Here is a 16,184-nt window from a genome sequence, read left to right on the forward strand (position 1 = left end):
TCATATCGTATTGCTGTCTGATCTCAAACGGGAGCAATAATCGGCAATGTGTGAATCCCGCATTACGTGTAGTTTAAATCATGTTTTGTCTACATGCAGTCGATAGTCGATGTAGGCCTTGTGTAGGTTAAATGTACACAAAACTAGGCTTTCAAAACTTTAATTTTCCCATGTATATTTAAAAAAGAATCGTTTTTTTGTCGAGCCTTCGACTTTTGTCGAAAAATCGAGACTAAGCGATCCTACATTCCGTCGTCGTCGGCGGCGGCCACAAATACTCACTCTGTGGTTAAAGTTTTTGAAATTTTAATAACTTTCTTCAACTGTACTGGATTACTACTAAATGTGGCAAGAAGCTTGTTTATGATCATAAAATAGTATGCAGAAGTAAATTTTGTAAAAATAAAATTCCATTTTTTCCGTATTTTACTTATAAATTGACTTAGTTTTTTCTGACTGAAAACTTATATTCACTCTGTGGTTAAAGTTTTTTAAATTTTAATAATTTTCTTAAACTGTACTGTATTACTACCACACATGGACAGAAGCTTATTTATGATTATAAGATAGTATGCAGAAGTAATTTTTGTTAAAACAAATTTCCATTTTTTCTGTATTTTACTTTTAAATGGATTTAGATTAATTTTCTGCCAGGAAACAACACATTCACTCTGTGGTTAAATTTTCAAAAAGTTATTAACTTTCTGATACTATTTTTTATTTGTACCAAACTTGGACAGAAGTTTGTTTATGACCACAAGCTAGTATCTAGAAGAAAGTTTTGTTAATATTTTGTACCTGTGTATCTGTATTTTACTTATAAATGGACTTAGCTTTTCTTTCAGTTAACTTTACATACCATTTGCAGTTAAAGTTTTTTTAAACATTTATTAGATTCTTAAACTATCCTGGATTTTTACAAAACTTGGACATAAGCTCCTTACAATCAAACGATAGATCAAGAGGAATATTTTTATTGATTTTTTTCCTCATTTCTGTTGAGCCTGCGATTTTCAGCAAAAGTAGGCGAGACACTGGGTTCCGCGGAACCCTTACGAATTTTTATATAAATTGATACTTATAACACTTATTATTATAAAATTATTTAAAGAAAAATTTGTCTAAACTTGAAATATTTATTTGTTATAAAAACACTTTACGTAGCCTAATTAACTGATCCCTCATCATTGCCGAACACATAACTTATTTGAAAAGGTCTTCCCGAATCGACTGGACGTACAAACTGACAGAAATATTTGCCACTGGTCTTTACTCAAACAACAATTCACTCATAAATGCATTACTGAAAAACAGTGAGGTTAATTATTTGTGTAGTATCTCAGATCCGTTAAAATACAATTAGAAGAAAAAACAACATTCAATTTACCCCCTCCTTTTGCCAATACTATACCATTTGAAAAAAAAACCAGAAAAGATAGAAATGTAGGGATACCTTACATCGCAATTATTTTTCTTCGTCTGTAAGCACGCTGATGCAGCCTTTTTTTTAATGTGTAGTCGAGACATCTTTAAACTACTGCAAATCATCCAAAATGACTTTCATAAATGAGCAACCACTTTACTTTTAAAAAAGGGGGAGGGGTTCTGAGTCAGATTTTGTTTTCGCTCGAAAGTTTATATATTATTTTTCGATGGTTCCAATTCAATATTTAACACTATAATGTATGGGGAAACTTTGGATTCAGAATATTGTTCATTCTTATCATCTTTACGACTCGATTTTTTTAATCAAAAGTGTGGAAAAATCTATCCCCCTCCTTTTTCTTAAAGTCAAACGGTTGTTCCTAAACTGCCAGAAAAGCTGTTGGAAAATTTAAATTCGGTTCTACGTAATGAACATTTAAATGACATTAGTTTACAAGTGTGAACAAATCTTATGTACAGGTAGCTAAACAAGGTGTATAAATGTGAACAAATTGAATGTGAAGCTAGTGTATATTACATTAAACCAAACGTAAACATGTTTACTGTAAACGGTTTGGTGTGAACACGGCCTTACTCACTTGTAAAAATAAGATGTTATGATTTCTTTCCTCATAGTCATATCGACATCAACTCCTCTTTTTTTCTCGATTATGAATTGCCCGTAAGGTACTATAATGTAATTTGATGATTTTCAGCTTAGACATATATACTAACAGTCAACCGGGAAATTTTCTTTATTTTGCGATTCGCCGAGACAGTCTGAATTTGCACCGTTTTGAATTCCCATTTTTAGTTGTCACGAAAGCAATAAATGTATAATTTTGAAACTGCATAATTGTTTGTTACCATTGTTTTAAAGTGAACAATTTTAACCATGTCTGTCGATTGTCACTTAACGAGAAATCGATCAAAAACACGTCTGAACGCGTGAATATTTTTCGTTTGTTATATAGGAATTCTTTTTTTTTTTCACGAAAAGGGACAAGCTGACATTTAAACATGCAAATACAGAAGTTTGAAATATCTTAGTATTATATCTATGCTCTTCAATTTCGTACTTTATTTGGCCTTTTTAACTTTTTGGGATTCGAGAGTCTTTTGTAGACGTAACGCGCGTCTGGCGTATATACAAAATTTAGTCCTGGTATCTATGATGAGTTTATTTAGTAGACCATTCATCTGTTGGTTAAAATGGCACAAAGCATAAACTTGGAAATTACAATAAATATTCACCAAAGTTTCTTGCAATAATGTCAAAATATGCAATTGAAAACGGTCTACGGATTACTCAACACAATTATAACTGATCTTGGAAGTACTGTGAATGAAGGAACTATTCGGTGCATAAAGTGTACATAAATGAGGCACGAGTTACACAAACAATTTAATTTGCGGCCGTAATTTTTTAAAAGGTCTTGATGGACTTTTTTTATTCTTGGGGAGTATGATGCAGAAATATCAAGTTATATTAAAAGCATACTATAAATCGGTGGTATAGTCAATAACTAATGCAAATAGTTATTTCATCTGCAAAAGGAATACTTATATTCCATGATACTGAACTCTTGAAAACAATAGATATAACAAACACATGGGCAGTATCTGCTTTGCTTCGTTTGGGGTATTTGTTCAAGACTATATGAGTATTTGGACCATACGCGTATGGTCATTACCATATGGTTATGTACATGTACTCATATGGTCCGACCGTACGCGTATGGTCGGGATAATTAACACTCTGTTACTATACATACTTATACACCCTTCATATGGTATGAGCGTTCCTATAAATAAAAATTTCAAGTTTCACACAGTTAGTTTTATTTACTTGTCAAAACTATAACAAATACATGTTATATCGATGGTCATTACCGATGATCATTACCGATTTGTAATAACGAGTGAATGGCAAAAAATTTCTTCTGTTACACAAGGAGTTACTGGAAAGTTACATAGTTTATTTAAGTTATCTTGTGAGTATGTGAGTATTATTGCAGTCATGCTACGATATTTGAGATCTAGAGCTTCTTAAAAAAAAACGTAGACATATAGGAATGGTCCAAGACCTCAGGATCACTGTACTCAGCAACAAAAAGACTACATTTTCACTCGCAAACAAAAGGTATAAATGAAAAGGATCGTGCACAACCATGACTTGTAAATGCAAAAAAGCTAAGATACCATGAGGAAGTAAATGTTACCCCAAGCATTCGTGCAATAATGTTATTAGCGATAAAAACTAACTATGGCATCAATATTTAACTAGTACGTAGTATTTGAATTATAAAAATTATACACTATTATGTAACCATTATTCTTTTTTTTATAAAGTTTTCGTATTTATGAAACTTTTATAATGTAGTTTAAAAAAAAACATATATAGTCTTAATACTCATATGGTCCGGCCCGTTCATAACCAAACGAGTATTATACTCAAATGGTCCGACCATATGACTATACGTATATGGCCATGACCATACGCGTATGGTCCAAATACTCATATGGTCCGGAACATATATACTAAACATAAATACGATAACAGCTGATTTTACGTATATGGCCATGAACATACGCGTATGGTCCAAATACTCATATGGCCCGGAACATATATACTGAACATATATACGAAAGCAGCTGGGTTCAAATAAAGCAGGATTATATTTTGAGAATTGAATTGTTGTTGAAAATGATATCTCAGTTCATTTAATTTTCAAATAGGACCAGTTATATAAAAGAATATGAAAAACAAAGGACATGGAATATCTATTCATGACACAAAATCAGTAAATGCACAGCAAACAATCAGAAACAAAGCAAAAGAGTTATTCATCTCAATGTCACAATGAGGCCTTCAACAGAGAAAAAAAAACACTCTGAACTTTTCTCTGCAAGTCTGAAAGTAAAGATTCTTCTACGTGCATCTAATATATGAATTCACAAAGATAAAATATAGGAATCAGAATATCAAATTAGATTAGATGGAATAATTTATTCTAGTCCTGTTACCTGTCGACGCAACCGTTTTTGGAGTTCATGCGATTCCTTTGCATTATTACAAAGCTGTTTTTTTTTCATTGATTAGAACTTATTTATTATACAGTTCGTAACTTTTTGATTGGCCATTTGGGTTAAATATTCCAATTTCGACAAGTTTATAACATATAATGACGAAAAGATGAATGTTTGAGTGTATATTCTACTTCTTCATTTATTAATAGTATGAATATTTGTTAAAATCGTTTTGATCACTTATGCCTTTTTTGTAATCCAATGTTGAAATAATGGTTCTTAGCAAACACGCTCTCTTGTTTAATATACAGATATGATTATAATAAAGTTTTGGATCAGTAAAGCAATGACAAAATGCGTCAATGTGAGAAATCAAACAATTTAAACGCTGACCAAATTGTCCCAAGTCTAAACAACATCTACTATTCAGATATCCAAACAACAACGAAGCTTCACAGAATTTTGTGGTTTTACTTTGTATCAACACCGAAGCTTTACAGAAACATGCAAATACTTAACTTAAATAAATTCATTGTCCAATTAACCTTTTTAAACAAATGCATTTAAGTCGATGCTTTTTTGAATGAACGTTCTATATCCTTATGTTTTTAATATATCTACTGAAATTTTTTAGATATTAGGGTCCCAATGATGTATATTCCAACGTCTACGTATCCTGCTAAGATCGGGGGAAATATTCTTTTAAAGTGTACGGTTCGTCAAACATTACCACAAACAACAGAAGTTTGGTGGACACTCGTCAACAGTAGAGGCAGACAGGTTTTACAAGGTTCAGAAGGACAAAAATATCAAGGAGGAACATTAACAAATCCTAGTCTTAAGATATTAAATGTAACCGAAAGAGATTCTGGTGAATATAAGTGTCATGGTAAAAACAAACATGGTGAAACCTCTGTAGCTACGCAGCTAATAACTGGAAGTAAGTAAATATATATTTTGTTTTAGGATAGTTTCAGCATAAACATTGACTTTCACAGTTATTGATCAAAAACTATAGTAGACATATACAGGTCACCAAGTTTGATTCATAAATATAAGAAGATGCGATAGGAGTCCAAATGAGACAACTCTACATTCATATCACAATGTATTAAAATAATATTATAGGTCAAATAACGACTTTTAACACGAACCCATTTTCACTATTCTATGTTATATGAAAAGTGTATGCACTAGAGGACTGCTGATCTCAAAATAAAATGGGGAGATTCTAGACTATTTTACAAAAACGATAGATTCGATACTAGTCATCGTTTTTCTTGTTTATATTACTTTAAGACACGATGTTTTTTTTATTATTTATCTGAGTTTGCTCTAAGGTTTTTTAGTGGAGTTACAGTAAAGATAATTTCTAACCTCTCATTAAATCTGTCAGGAAAACTGTTCTAGAACAGTACGTAGAACTGTAAGCCTGACACCTTTTAGTCAGTTCTAGGTTAGATTTGGTCAGTTATACCTAGAACAGTTTTAGACAATTCTAGCTAGAACTGACCAACTATTTGGTCAGTTCTACTTCTAGAACAGTTCTACGGTTAAAATTGATTTCTAATTCTACGGATAGAATTGATTTCTAATTCTACGGAAAGAATTGATTTTTAATTATACGGCTAGAATTGATTTTTATAAACTCTACGGCCAGAATTGATTTATAAATTCTACGGCTAAAATTAATTTATAAATTCTACGGGTAGAATTGATTTATAACTCCTACGGCTAGAGTTGATTTATAAGTTTTAAGAACTCTTTTTCTTAATTATTTAAAGGCTTGGGTGAAAAAATCGATTTAAATCATATAGAGTTTTGCTATTTTGCCGGTTTTATTTCAGATTTATAATCGGCAAAAGAACATGTTTAACCTGTTAACCCCGCCATATTCTGCATGTATGTGCCTGTTCCAATTCAGGAGCATGTCAGACAGCAACCATTTGATTTTCTGGGGGGAGGGGGCCGGCTTTGGATTTTTTTTGAAAAAAAAGTTTGTTTCCAGTGAGTTTTTGGTGAAAAAAGAATATTTGTTTCAACCTCAGATGCTACTATATGTAATGCTAAAATTGAAAGAAAAAAATTGTTGTCAACTTGTCGCCAAAAAAATAGATTGTTTTTCCCCGAAGGCGCAGAAAAAAGTTTGTCCTGAAAAAAAATCATAGCGCCAGCCCCAAATGCTGCCTAATTCAGTGATTTGCTTTTGTTGATGTGTAGGCAATTGATTATCTCATTTGAATCGCTTTACATTGTCTTATCGTGCCTTTTATAGCTGATAATGCGGTTTGGGCTTTGCTCATTGTACGGTGACCTAATGTTATGTCTGTGTCATTTTGGTCTTTTGTGGATAGTTGCTTTATTGGCAATCATACCATATCCTCTTTTTTATATACATAAATTATTTGTTTTTCTTTCATTTTTTGTACATAAATTAGGCCGTTAGTTATAGAGGGGGGGCATTATTATTTGAATTGTTTTACATTTGTAATTCCGGAAGTCAGGATGGTTCGTTATCGCATAACAAAATCATTGGACCTCATTAACAAATATAATATCTGTTAACGAGTAGTTTTTGTACCTCGGACGACCTGTTTAACAAAACTCTTTGGACCGCATCAATCTAAACTGCCATTATCTGCTTTTTCTTTCTGCAAATCTATATAGCTGCACAGTACTTCAGTTTTAATTTTAGGTCTAGAGGGACTGTAATATACAAGTAACAGCAATTTTGGAGAAAAAAAATGTTCGCATCAATTTATAGTGCCAGCATTTAGATGCAAATCCAGCCATTTTTAAAAGGCTGTGGGAGGGGGCGGGGTCCAACTAACTGCTCCCATTCAAATGCATTGCTGTTAAAAATAAAAAGTGGGGTTCCAACCCTTGATCCTCCAATAAGCATGTCCTTGTTTTATTCAAAATATTGAATCATCACAAATACCAGTAGTTTTTATACTTTAGACTGAGTCGTGTAATAAAATCTTTTGACTGCATCAACCAAAACTTACCATATTTGCTTTTTATAGTGTAAATCTATATAGCTGCACAGCAATTCAGGTACAATTTTAGGTCGAAAGGGACTGTAGTACACAATGTATATAAATAACTGCAATATTAAAAATCACTTTTTTTTCGCATTAATTGAGAGTGCCAGCATTTCCTATTTTCATTCAAAATATCGCATCAAAAACAAATATCAGTAGTTTTCATACCTCGGACTGACTCATGTAACACAATTATGTGTCTGCATCAATCAAAACTGACCATATTTAACAGCATCAACCAAAACTGAACATATTTGACCACATCAACCAAAACTGACCATATTTGCTCTTTTTATATAACTCTTATAGTCGTATGGTAAATCTGTAATATTTTTTAAGTAAGGATGGATTGTATAATCATGATGATACAAATGATCTATATTATAGGGTTATTGCCTGAATACTGGGGAATATTGTTCCGAGTAGAATTTTATATTGCACAAGTTATATATTTATATCAGGATGGATTGTTTAATGTAAAAGAAAGCAATATTGGAAAACAAAATTATGCTCGCATCAGTTTGTGCGAGCATGTCCTCTTTTTAATCAACAGTTTGAATCGTAAACTAATTTCAGTAGTTTTTTATATTTCAGATGACTCATATATATATAACAAAATTATTTGTCCGCATAAATAGAGTGATACTTAGTACTTTTCTATTACTTTTTATGATAAAATCGAAAATGATCAATATTCAAAGTTCCTAACATGTTTATAAGATTTTTTTTTAACTAGATTTTAAATGATTGTGTACGATATTCGTGTACCTGCCATACATTTGCTCCTTTTAAGGGCATGTAAAAGTAGTTGATAGAACCCCTTATTGTTTTTTACAAAACACCACTATCACAAATATTAAAAGTGTATGTTTGATTGTTTCGAAGAATAATTAGGATCGCATATTATTTTTTGATATATCAGCAGATGCGGATACGTCTACGTATACGATACGGTTGATACGTTTATAAATGACCGAACTCTATTAGAAGATGTGGTATGAGTGCCAATGAAACAACTCTCAATTTATGTTTATATAATTACATTACTGTTGTTTTAAAAATAGTCTACACTTTATTTAAAGATAAACCACGACCTCCTAAAACAGGAAGATCCATCAATACTGTTAGGGAAGGCATGGCTGTGACTTTGTCCTGTACACCCCATGTTTCGGATACTGATTTAACAGTTTTATGGTGGCAAATTAAGTGGTTTGGTGAACGGTTTAACAGTATTAATTATTACAAGAATAAATACAGCGGAGGAAACTTGTTAATGCCAAATCTAACAATAAAAACAGTATATCACCAAGACGAAACAGAATACAGATGTAATGTGGCTAACAGTTTTGGAACATCATATGTGGATACAAAAGTAAAAATAGGAAGTATGATTAAATATTGTTCTTATTGAACCAATGAACTTACACTTACAAATGTCAACGATTTAACTTGTTGTTATGGATATTCATATATTTTTCATTTCCTTTCCCAAGTGTAAGGTTATAAGTGATGTCGGAGTAAAGCACTTAAAATACCTTTGTTAGCACCACACATCCCACATTGTCAGTTGGCAAACAAATCTCACTAGATTCCTTACTTCTAATTATCTACTATGTATCGTGAAATTTGAAACGACAAACTGTTTCATTAATATATTTAGACCAAAATACTATTCAGACCGTTCTACAAAGGGCATAACTCCTAGAAAAAAATTAATTCATTATTTCCTGTCGATTTTCACATCTATATAATAGTGTCCTTTTTATCTGTAAAATTGCAGGACATTCAATTGTGTGGTTTTAAAAGGAGATTCCAGCAATTGCAGTAGTATATTTAGGCAACAGCTCTTAGTTTAAAAGGACATAACTCGTATTTGGCACAACTTTTTTTGGAATTTTGGATCCTCATTGCTCTTCAACTTTGTACTTGTTTGGCTTTATATATATATATATTGATTAGAGCGTCACTGACGAGTGTTATGTAGATGAAACGCGCGCCAGGCGAACTAAATTATAAACCTGGAACCTATCATGAAAATAATAGAAACATAATTCCTGTTGATATGCACTCCTGCATTCCATGTTCTTGCTACCTACAAATTTTGTCACGAAATCATGTTGTATGGTTTTAGAAAACTGCGAATATAAATACATGTGACTTTGTCTAACGGCAGACTGACGGACTGATGGTGTGCCAGACTACCGTCCTGACGAACAGACGGGTCAAAAACATAATATTCTTAGGAACTTTGCTTGGTAGAGTATACATTTGCTAAGGGCAAGTTTAGGTTTTAACTTGTTCTCTTTAATTCCAAAAGCATATTTTGTTTATTAGCTTCATATTTTTCATATGTTAATGGTATGTATCGGTTTTTCATCCGTGTACCTTTTAGAATACTTTTAAGGTATAAAATAGAATAAAATTACGATTGGAAATGGGGAATGTGTCAAAGCGACAACAACCCGACAATAGAATAGACACAGTCGAAGGCCAACAATAGGTCTTTTATGCAGAGAGAAACTCCTACACTGGAGGCGTCATTCAGCTGACCCTTAAACAAATATGTATACAAGTTCAGTGATAATGGAAACAAGAAACTTAAATTAAAAATCATACAGGACTAGCACATGTTAAGGCTCCTGACTTAAAATTGCGGCGGGATTAAACATGTATTTTAAGATTATTACACATTACTAAACAATTGATACGATGCAACATATATAATTTGTTTTCTATATCATATGTTTATAGTTTTAGCGTATCAAAATGATACTTCTTTCATAATGTTAACAGTGACTTTTCACAATGGTTTCTTGGCATTTTCCTTTCCATTGAGTCCACCTCATTTAACTAAAGACAAATAATTCTATGTAGGTTCTCCAACTGTGAGAGTCAAAGCAAGTGTTTACAGTCCTGTCAGAGGAGAAACAATTATTTTAGTCTGTAATTTTAACAATGCTGATAAAATCTGGTGGAAACGAATAGAAAACGGACAGGAAAAACCAGTAGACACTACCAGAACTTCAGGAGAATCAACTCAGTCATTGACAGTACATAATGTAGAACAGCAGGATGATGGGGAGTATAGATGCTATGGGTCTAACGATATTTCATCCACAAGCGGTATTATAAATTTAGTATCTGGATGTAAGTTTGGGGAAATAACTTAATGTTTCTTATTTTTAACCTTTTGAATTTTGTCGCGGATGATAAATAAGAAAATGCGACCATACATTCCGTTCATGTCTGCGTCGCCACAAAATTAGCCTGTTGTAAATCTTCATGGAATGTAATGAAGTTTAGATAAATTAGATTAATGATGAATTGACAATGCAATATTCAGAGCCAAATTTTGAAAAGATTTGTTTTCAGTTTTCTGTATTCCATTTATAAAACATTCGGGTTTTTTTTCTTTTTGAGTGAAGGGGGTGGGGGTGGGTTGTAATAATTGGTCAATAGTAGGTTACAGAAACCCTGTAGGTGATTGCACAAAAATGTATGATTTTACGCATAATTGTGCGCATCAAAAATGTTCTGTTCTCATTAAGAAATTACAAATATTGCTAAAACATATATATAGTTACGATACTGTTGCCAGGTCAATAAATATTGCATATTTTGGCTTTAAAATTGATTCACTTATATGGTCTTTGCATCGGAACTAAACACATTTATTTAAAACAGATGTTGGTATTACACGGGTTATGTTTTTCTTATATATTTTAATATATTTTATGATAGTATGATATTAAACCCCTAACTGTAGGGGTTGTGCCGGATATTCATATGATGAAGACATAATCTTTCAATCAGTTTAATTGAGGTCTGGAGCTGGCATGTGAGTTAACTGCTACATGTAGTAGTCTGTTGTTATTCATGTATTATTGTCATTTTATTTATTTTCTGTTGTGACATCTCCTGACATCGGACTCGAACTTCTCTTGAACTGGGTTTTAATTTGAGTATCATTATGCGTTTACTTTTCTGCATTAGCTAGAGGAATAGATGGAGGATTGAGATATCATATACATGTTTAGCCCTGCCGCAATTTTGCGCCTGTCCCAAGTCAGGAACCTTTGTCCTTTGCGAGTCTTGTATGACTTTAATTTCTTGTGTATAATTCGGAGTTGAGTATGACGTCCCTAATCACTGTACTAGTATACACATTTTTAAAGAGGCGGAAGGACGCCTACGGGTGCAGGAGCTTCTCGCGATCGCTATATTGAAGACCCATTGGTGACCTTCGGCTGTTTCCTGCTCTATGGTCGGGCTGTTGTCGGTTTGACACATTCCCCATTGCTTTTCTCAATTTTATTTTTTATAGTAGTACCAATAATTAAATATAATCTAATATACAAAGAGATTACATGTATTATTCCTGTTTAATGACTCCTATTGAGAGAGATACGGCAGTCACTTGGTAGGATTTGATGAGGTCCTTTTCGACATTTGGTAAGACTACATATAAATAATCAGATTTCTCGCGATAACTCATCATGTCAATGTTCCGGACTATATGAGTATTTGGACCATACGCATGTGGTCGGTGAAGTTAACACTCTGTTACAGTTTACCTTGAATACTTCTAAAGTATTCATTTGGTATGATCGTTTCTTAAAAACACGCTATCATATAGATCATTTTATTATCATAGTATAATAAAGAGATTAACTGAATAAAAATAAGAAGTTTCAAATAGTTAAGTTTACTACCTAGTCAAAACTATAATAAGCACAAGTTATACCGATGTCCATTACCGATTTGTTATGACGAGTGAATAGCAATATGTCGACTTGAAAAGATAACTTTCAATAATTTCTCAATAAACTGTTAAACAAGAAGTCACTGGCAAGGAACATATTTTATTTGAGATGTTTTGTGAATATGTTGCACTGTTTTCATATTACGATATTTGAAACCTGGAGCTACATAAACACCGTAGACTTATCGGAATAACAAAAAAAACCTTGGCATCACTCAAGCAGCTGCCAAGAAAGCTATCTTTTTATTTACAAACAAAAGGTGTTACTGATCATGAAAAAGATCGTGCAAAACCATGACGTGCAAATGCGAAAAAAGTAATATTACCGTGTTGACGTAAATGTCATCATAAGCCGATCCGCAAGAAAATGATAAGCGAAGAAAGCTAACTTTGACACCAATATGTAATTTAACGTAGCTTAAATCTATGCATTGTCAAGTATCCATCATTGGATTTTTTTAGATAAAGTTTATTTCATTATTGAAACGTTTGAAATGCATATTTGAAAAAAAATACCTATTTGGTTAAAATACTCATATGGTCCGGCCCGTTAATAACCATACGAGTATATAATCATATGGTCCTACAAAACCCGTACGGTTGGACCATACGCGTATGGTCAGACCATTTGAGTATACGCATATGGTCCTGACCATACGCGTATGGTCAAAATATTCGTATGGTCCGGAACATCAACACAGTTTGTTTTAATAAATACCTGCAGAAACAGCGCATAGTAAGATAGCAAATAAGGTAAATAAAATCATTTTAATTTATGGACCGAAATACCTCACAATTTTTTTTGTCTTATAAGAAAATGAATGCAGGTGCTCCGAAAGCGTAATCAGGTCCTACTCCACATGTGGCACCCGTCTTGCTGCTTATGTGATAACAAATCCGGTAAATAGCCGATGGGTGACATTCATGAAAGGGAAGGGTACTGCATTTACGACGTAAGGAACATATCCGCATTTGTGAAACGGTTATTCCATAACAGTCAACCAACTGGTGATAGCTTACGTAAAATTCACGGAGGGATGATTTCAACATCACTATTTGGAAATCTTGGTTTAAAAGCTTCCTTGTGAGCAGCAACCCTCGTAAGAAAATCATGATAAGTTACCTCAAGAAATGAATTGCAAACATTCGATTGTCTGACTAAACCTTTTTACGTTATGTTAACATGAACACTCAGAAACTAAGCTTACTCCATGCATGTATGGACGAAGGAAACTAACATTTACTTAGTTCATGCTTGCATTACCTAATTAGTCTGCTTGCATAATTGAATGATTGCCAATGTCTATGTAAAGTTAGTTTCTCTCGGTTTTGGTTTATGACCCCGATTTGTTTTAGTCTATAGATTTATGAGTTTTGAATATCGATATGCTACTGTTGCCTTTATTTAGCTCATGCATGCAATAACTAAGTCTGTTGTGTTAGTTCTTGCTGCATGGCCGAAGTTAACATTAGTTTCCGTCGTCCTTGCATGCATGAACTTAGTCTGTTGTGTAAGTCCATGCAAGCAGTGACTAAGTTAACGTTAGTTGCCTTCATCCATGCATGCATGCATGGAGTAAGGTTAGATCCTACGTTTTCATGTTTACATAACATGAAAAGGTTTAGACATACTATCAAGTGTTTGCAATTTATTTATTAAGGTAAGTTATAATGCACAATTTGTCTTGAATTTATAATAAATATGTTAAATATGAAAAAAAAATCAACTAAAAAGAAAAAAATATAGTTACATGAAATTAAAAAAACAATTAACTAACAACATTAAATGTGGCGATAAAAGGAAATGGAGGTTTTCTAATCTTCATGGTGATTTCCAGCTTGATTTAATACTTTGTTTGCAATAGATTACGTCTTGCATCTAAACAATTCTTAGTAATTTGAACATTGTGAATTCAAAAATCTCTGATATTGGCGTACCACTTACAATATAGTAGTATTTACTTTATATATTCAATTTCACTTCTGTTGCGATTTAACAAATTATTTAAGCCCTAGGCACTTTTAAATATAAATCTAGTTTAATTACAAGGTAATGATCACTTACATTTGATAAACATAAAGATGATTGACTCATTTTGTGAACGCCCTGGAAAAAAATGATTGTATATTTTTCTTTAAAACACTGATCAAAACAGGGGGTTAATAGTTGGATTAACGTTTGTTTAAAGTCATATAAAAACGTCAGTGGTGAAACATAATCTTCCATAATGTTAATCAAATTTTTAAACTAATGCATTACTATCCTACAACTAAGTCTCTTGTTTACAATTTCCACATTCTATACGCATCCATATCGGGTATCATTATTGAATAAGAATACTGTTGAGCCAGTTTTTGTAAACGGTTGGAAGATTCTGTATGTTCTCCCAAATCTTCCACGTGTATGTGCAACTGGTCTTAAAAGTAAAGCGTTCAATATAACACATTAATCTTATAGTTTTCATTGAAAATTAAATCGTTCTCTCTGTAACAAATTAACAAACAATGCTCTTCAACTTTGCACTTGTTTGGAGGGTCACTGATGAGTCTTATGCAGACACACGCGCGTCTGACGTAAAAAATATAATCCAGGTACCTTTGATAACTATTATCGAAGACTGTCAAATAGGGCAATGTCATATTGCGATCTTTGTCCAATCATCAGTCATGTCATTGCATTCTTGTACCATTCTGTTAAAGTCTAGTGCACGTGACACGTAAATGAATCTAATGCTTACTCATAAGCAAATATAATTAATTTCACTTACTGAAAGACTGAATTGCAATAAAATTACATAGGTATGTACCAAGCAGTTATAATTGAAAAAAGATACAAAGCTGTTTGGCTAATAAATATTTTGATATAAGCGTCACTGATGAGTCTTTTGTAGACGAAACGCGCCACTATCGTACTAAATTATAATCCTGGTACCTTTGATAACTAATTACACCACTGGGTCGATGCCACTAGTACTGCTGGTGGACGTTTCGTCCCCGAAGGTATTACCAGCCCAGTAGTCAACACTTCGGTGTTCGTGTTGTCATTTTTATAATTTTTTTCTTTACAAAATTTAGAATTTTTTAAAACACTAAGGATTTTCTTATCCCAGGCATAGATTACCTTAGCCGTATCTGGCACAACTGTTTGGAAATTTGGATCCTCAATGCTGCATCACTGATGAGTCTTGTGTAGACGAAACGCGCGTCTGGGGTACTAAATTATAATCCTGGTACCTTTGATAACTAAGTATATGATCGAGCTGACATTGGCTTCTCTTTTGTATATCCAACAGCGCACTTGTTTTTACCCTTGAAATTCACATCCCTATTTTTTCACCGAAAAAAATTCTAGTCCAATTTATTTTTCTTTTAATTAGATCTTATTGCGTCTTCTTATACCACTGAAAAGGGTCAGTGGAGGGTTTGGTTGGTCAAACCCCTGACATTCTGAATGAGCACTTCCAAACCAGGACCCTATATGTCAGTGGTTGTAGTCATTTACTGTCTGTAATACTAGTATTTGTTTCTCCTTTTTTGTATATTACATATCAAGTTTGCATGCTTCTTATGATAGTTTTGGCCTATTAAAACTTTATATTCAATATGGGTTTTGTTCATTGATGAATGTCGTGTAATTAAGTCTTTGGAGAATACTGTCTGTGTAAGGCATTTAGTACCAAGATCTAGTTCAATACCGCCATATTCTGTATGTGTCTGTTCAGTCTGGAGCATGTAAATCAGTGGTTGTTGCTTCTTGTTGTATACCTTTAATATGTGTGATACGTTCATTATTGCATTATAATAAATAAATCAGGTCCTTTGTTTTTATCTCATTTGATTTGTTCCCTCAATCACACATAACACCCTTCTGTTAATATTAAGGTGGTACCCAACATCCTGACTAAAAACAATTTGGCACGTTT

General features: G+C 32.9%; 1 protein-coding gene across 2 annotated transcripts in view; it reads left to right on the forward strand.

The window, feature by feature from the left end:
- LOC134682957 (receptor-type tyrosine-protein phosphatase alpha-like) overlaps positions 1-16,184 on the forward strand; it is a 70,013-nt gene that overhangs the window by 31,103 nt on the left and 22,726 nt on the right. For both annotated transcript variants that reach the window (XM_063541904.1, XM_063541903.1), the window contains exons 4-6: positions 5,090-5,395; positions 8,582-8,884; positions 10,374-10,646. In XM_063541904.1, coding sequence (XP_063397974.1) covers positions 5,090-5,395; positions 8,582-8,884; positions 10,374-10,646 — 882 coding nt within the window. The remainder of the gene's footprint in view (positions 1-5,089; positions 5,396-8,581; positions 8,885-10,373; positions 10,647-16,184) is intronic.

This window comes from Mytilus trossulus, chromosome 9 (assembly GCF_036588685.1).
Source record: "Mytilus trossulus isolate FHL-02 chromosome 9, PNRI_Mtr1.1.1.hap1, whole genome shotgun sequence".
Taxonomy (NCBI): Eukaryota; Metazoa; Mollusca; class Bivalvia; order Mytilida; family Mytilidae; genus Mytilus; species Mytilus trossulus.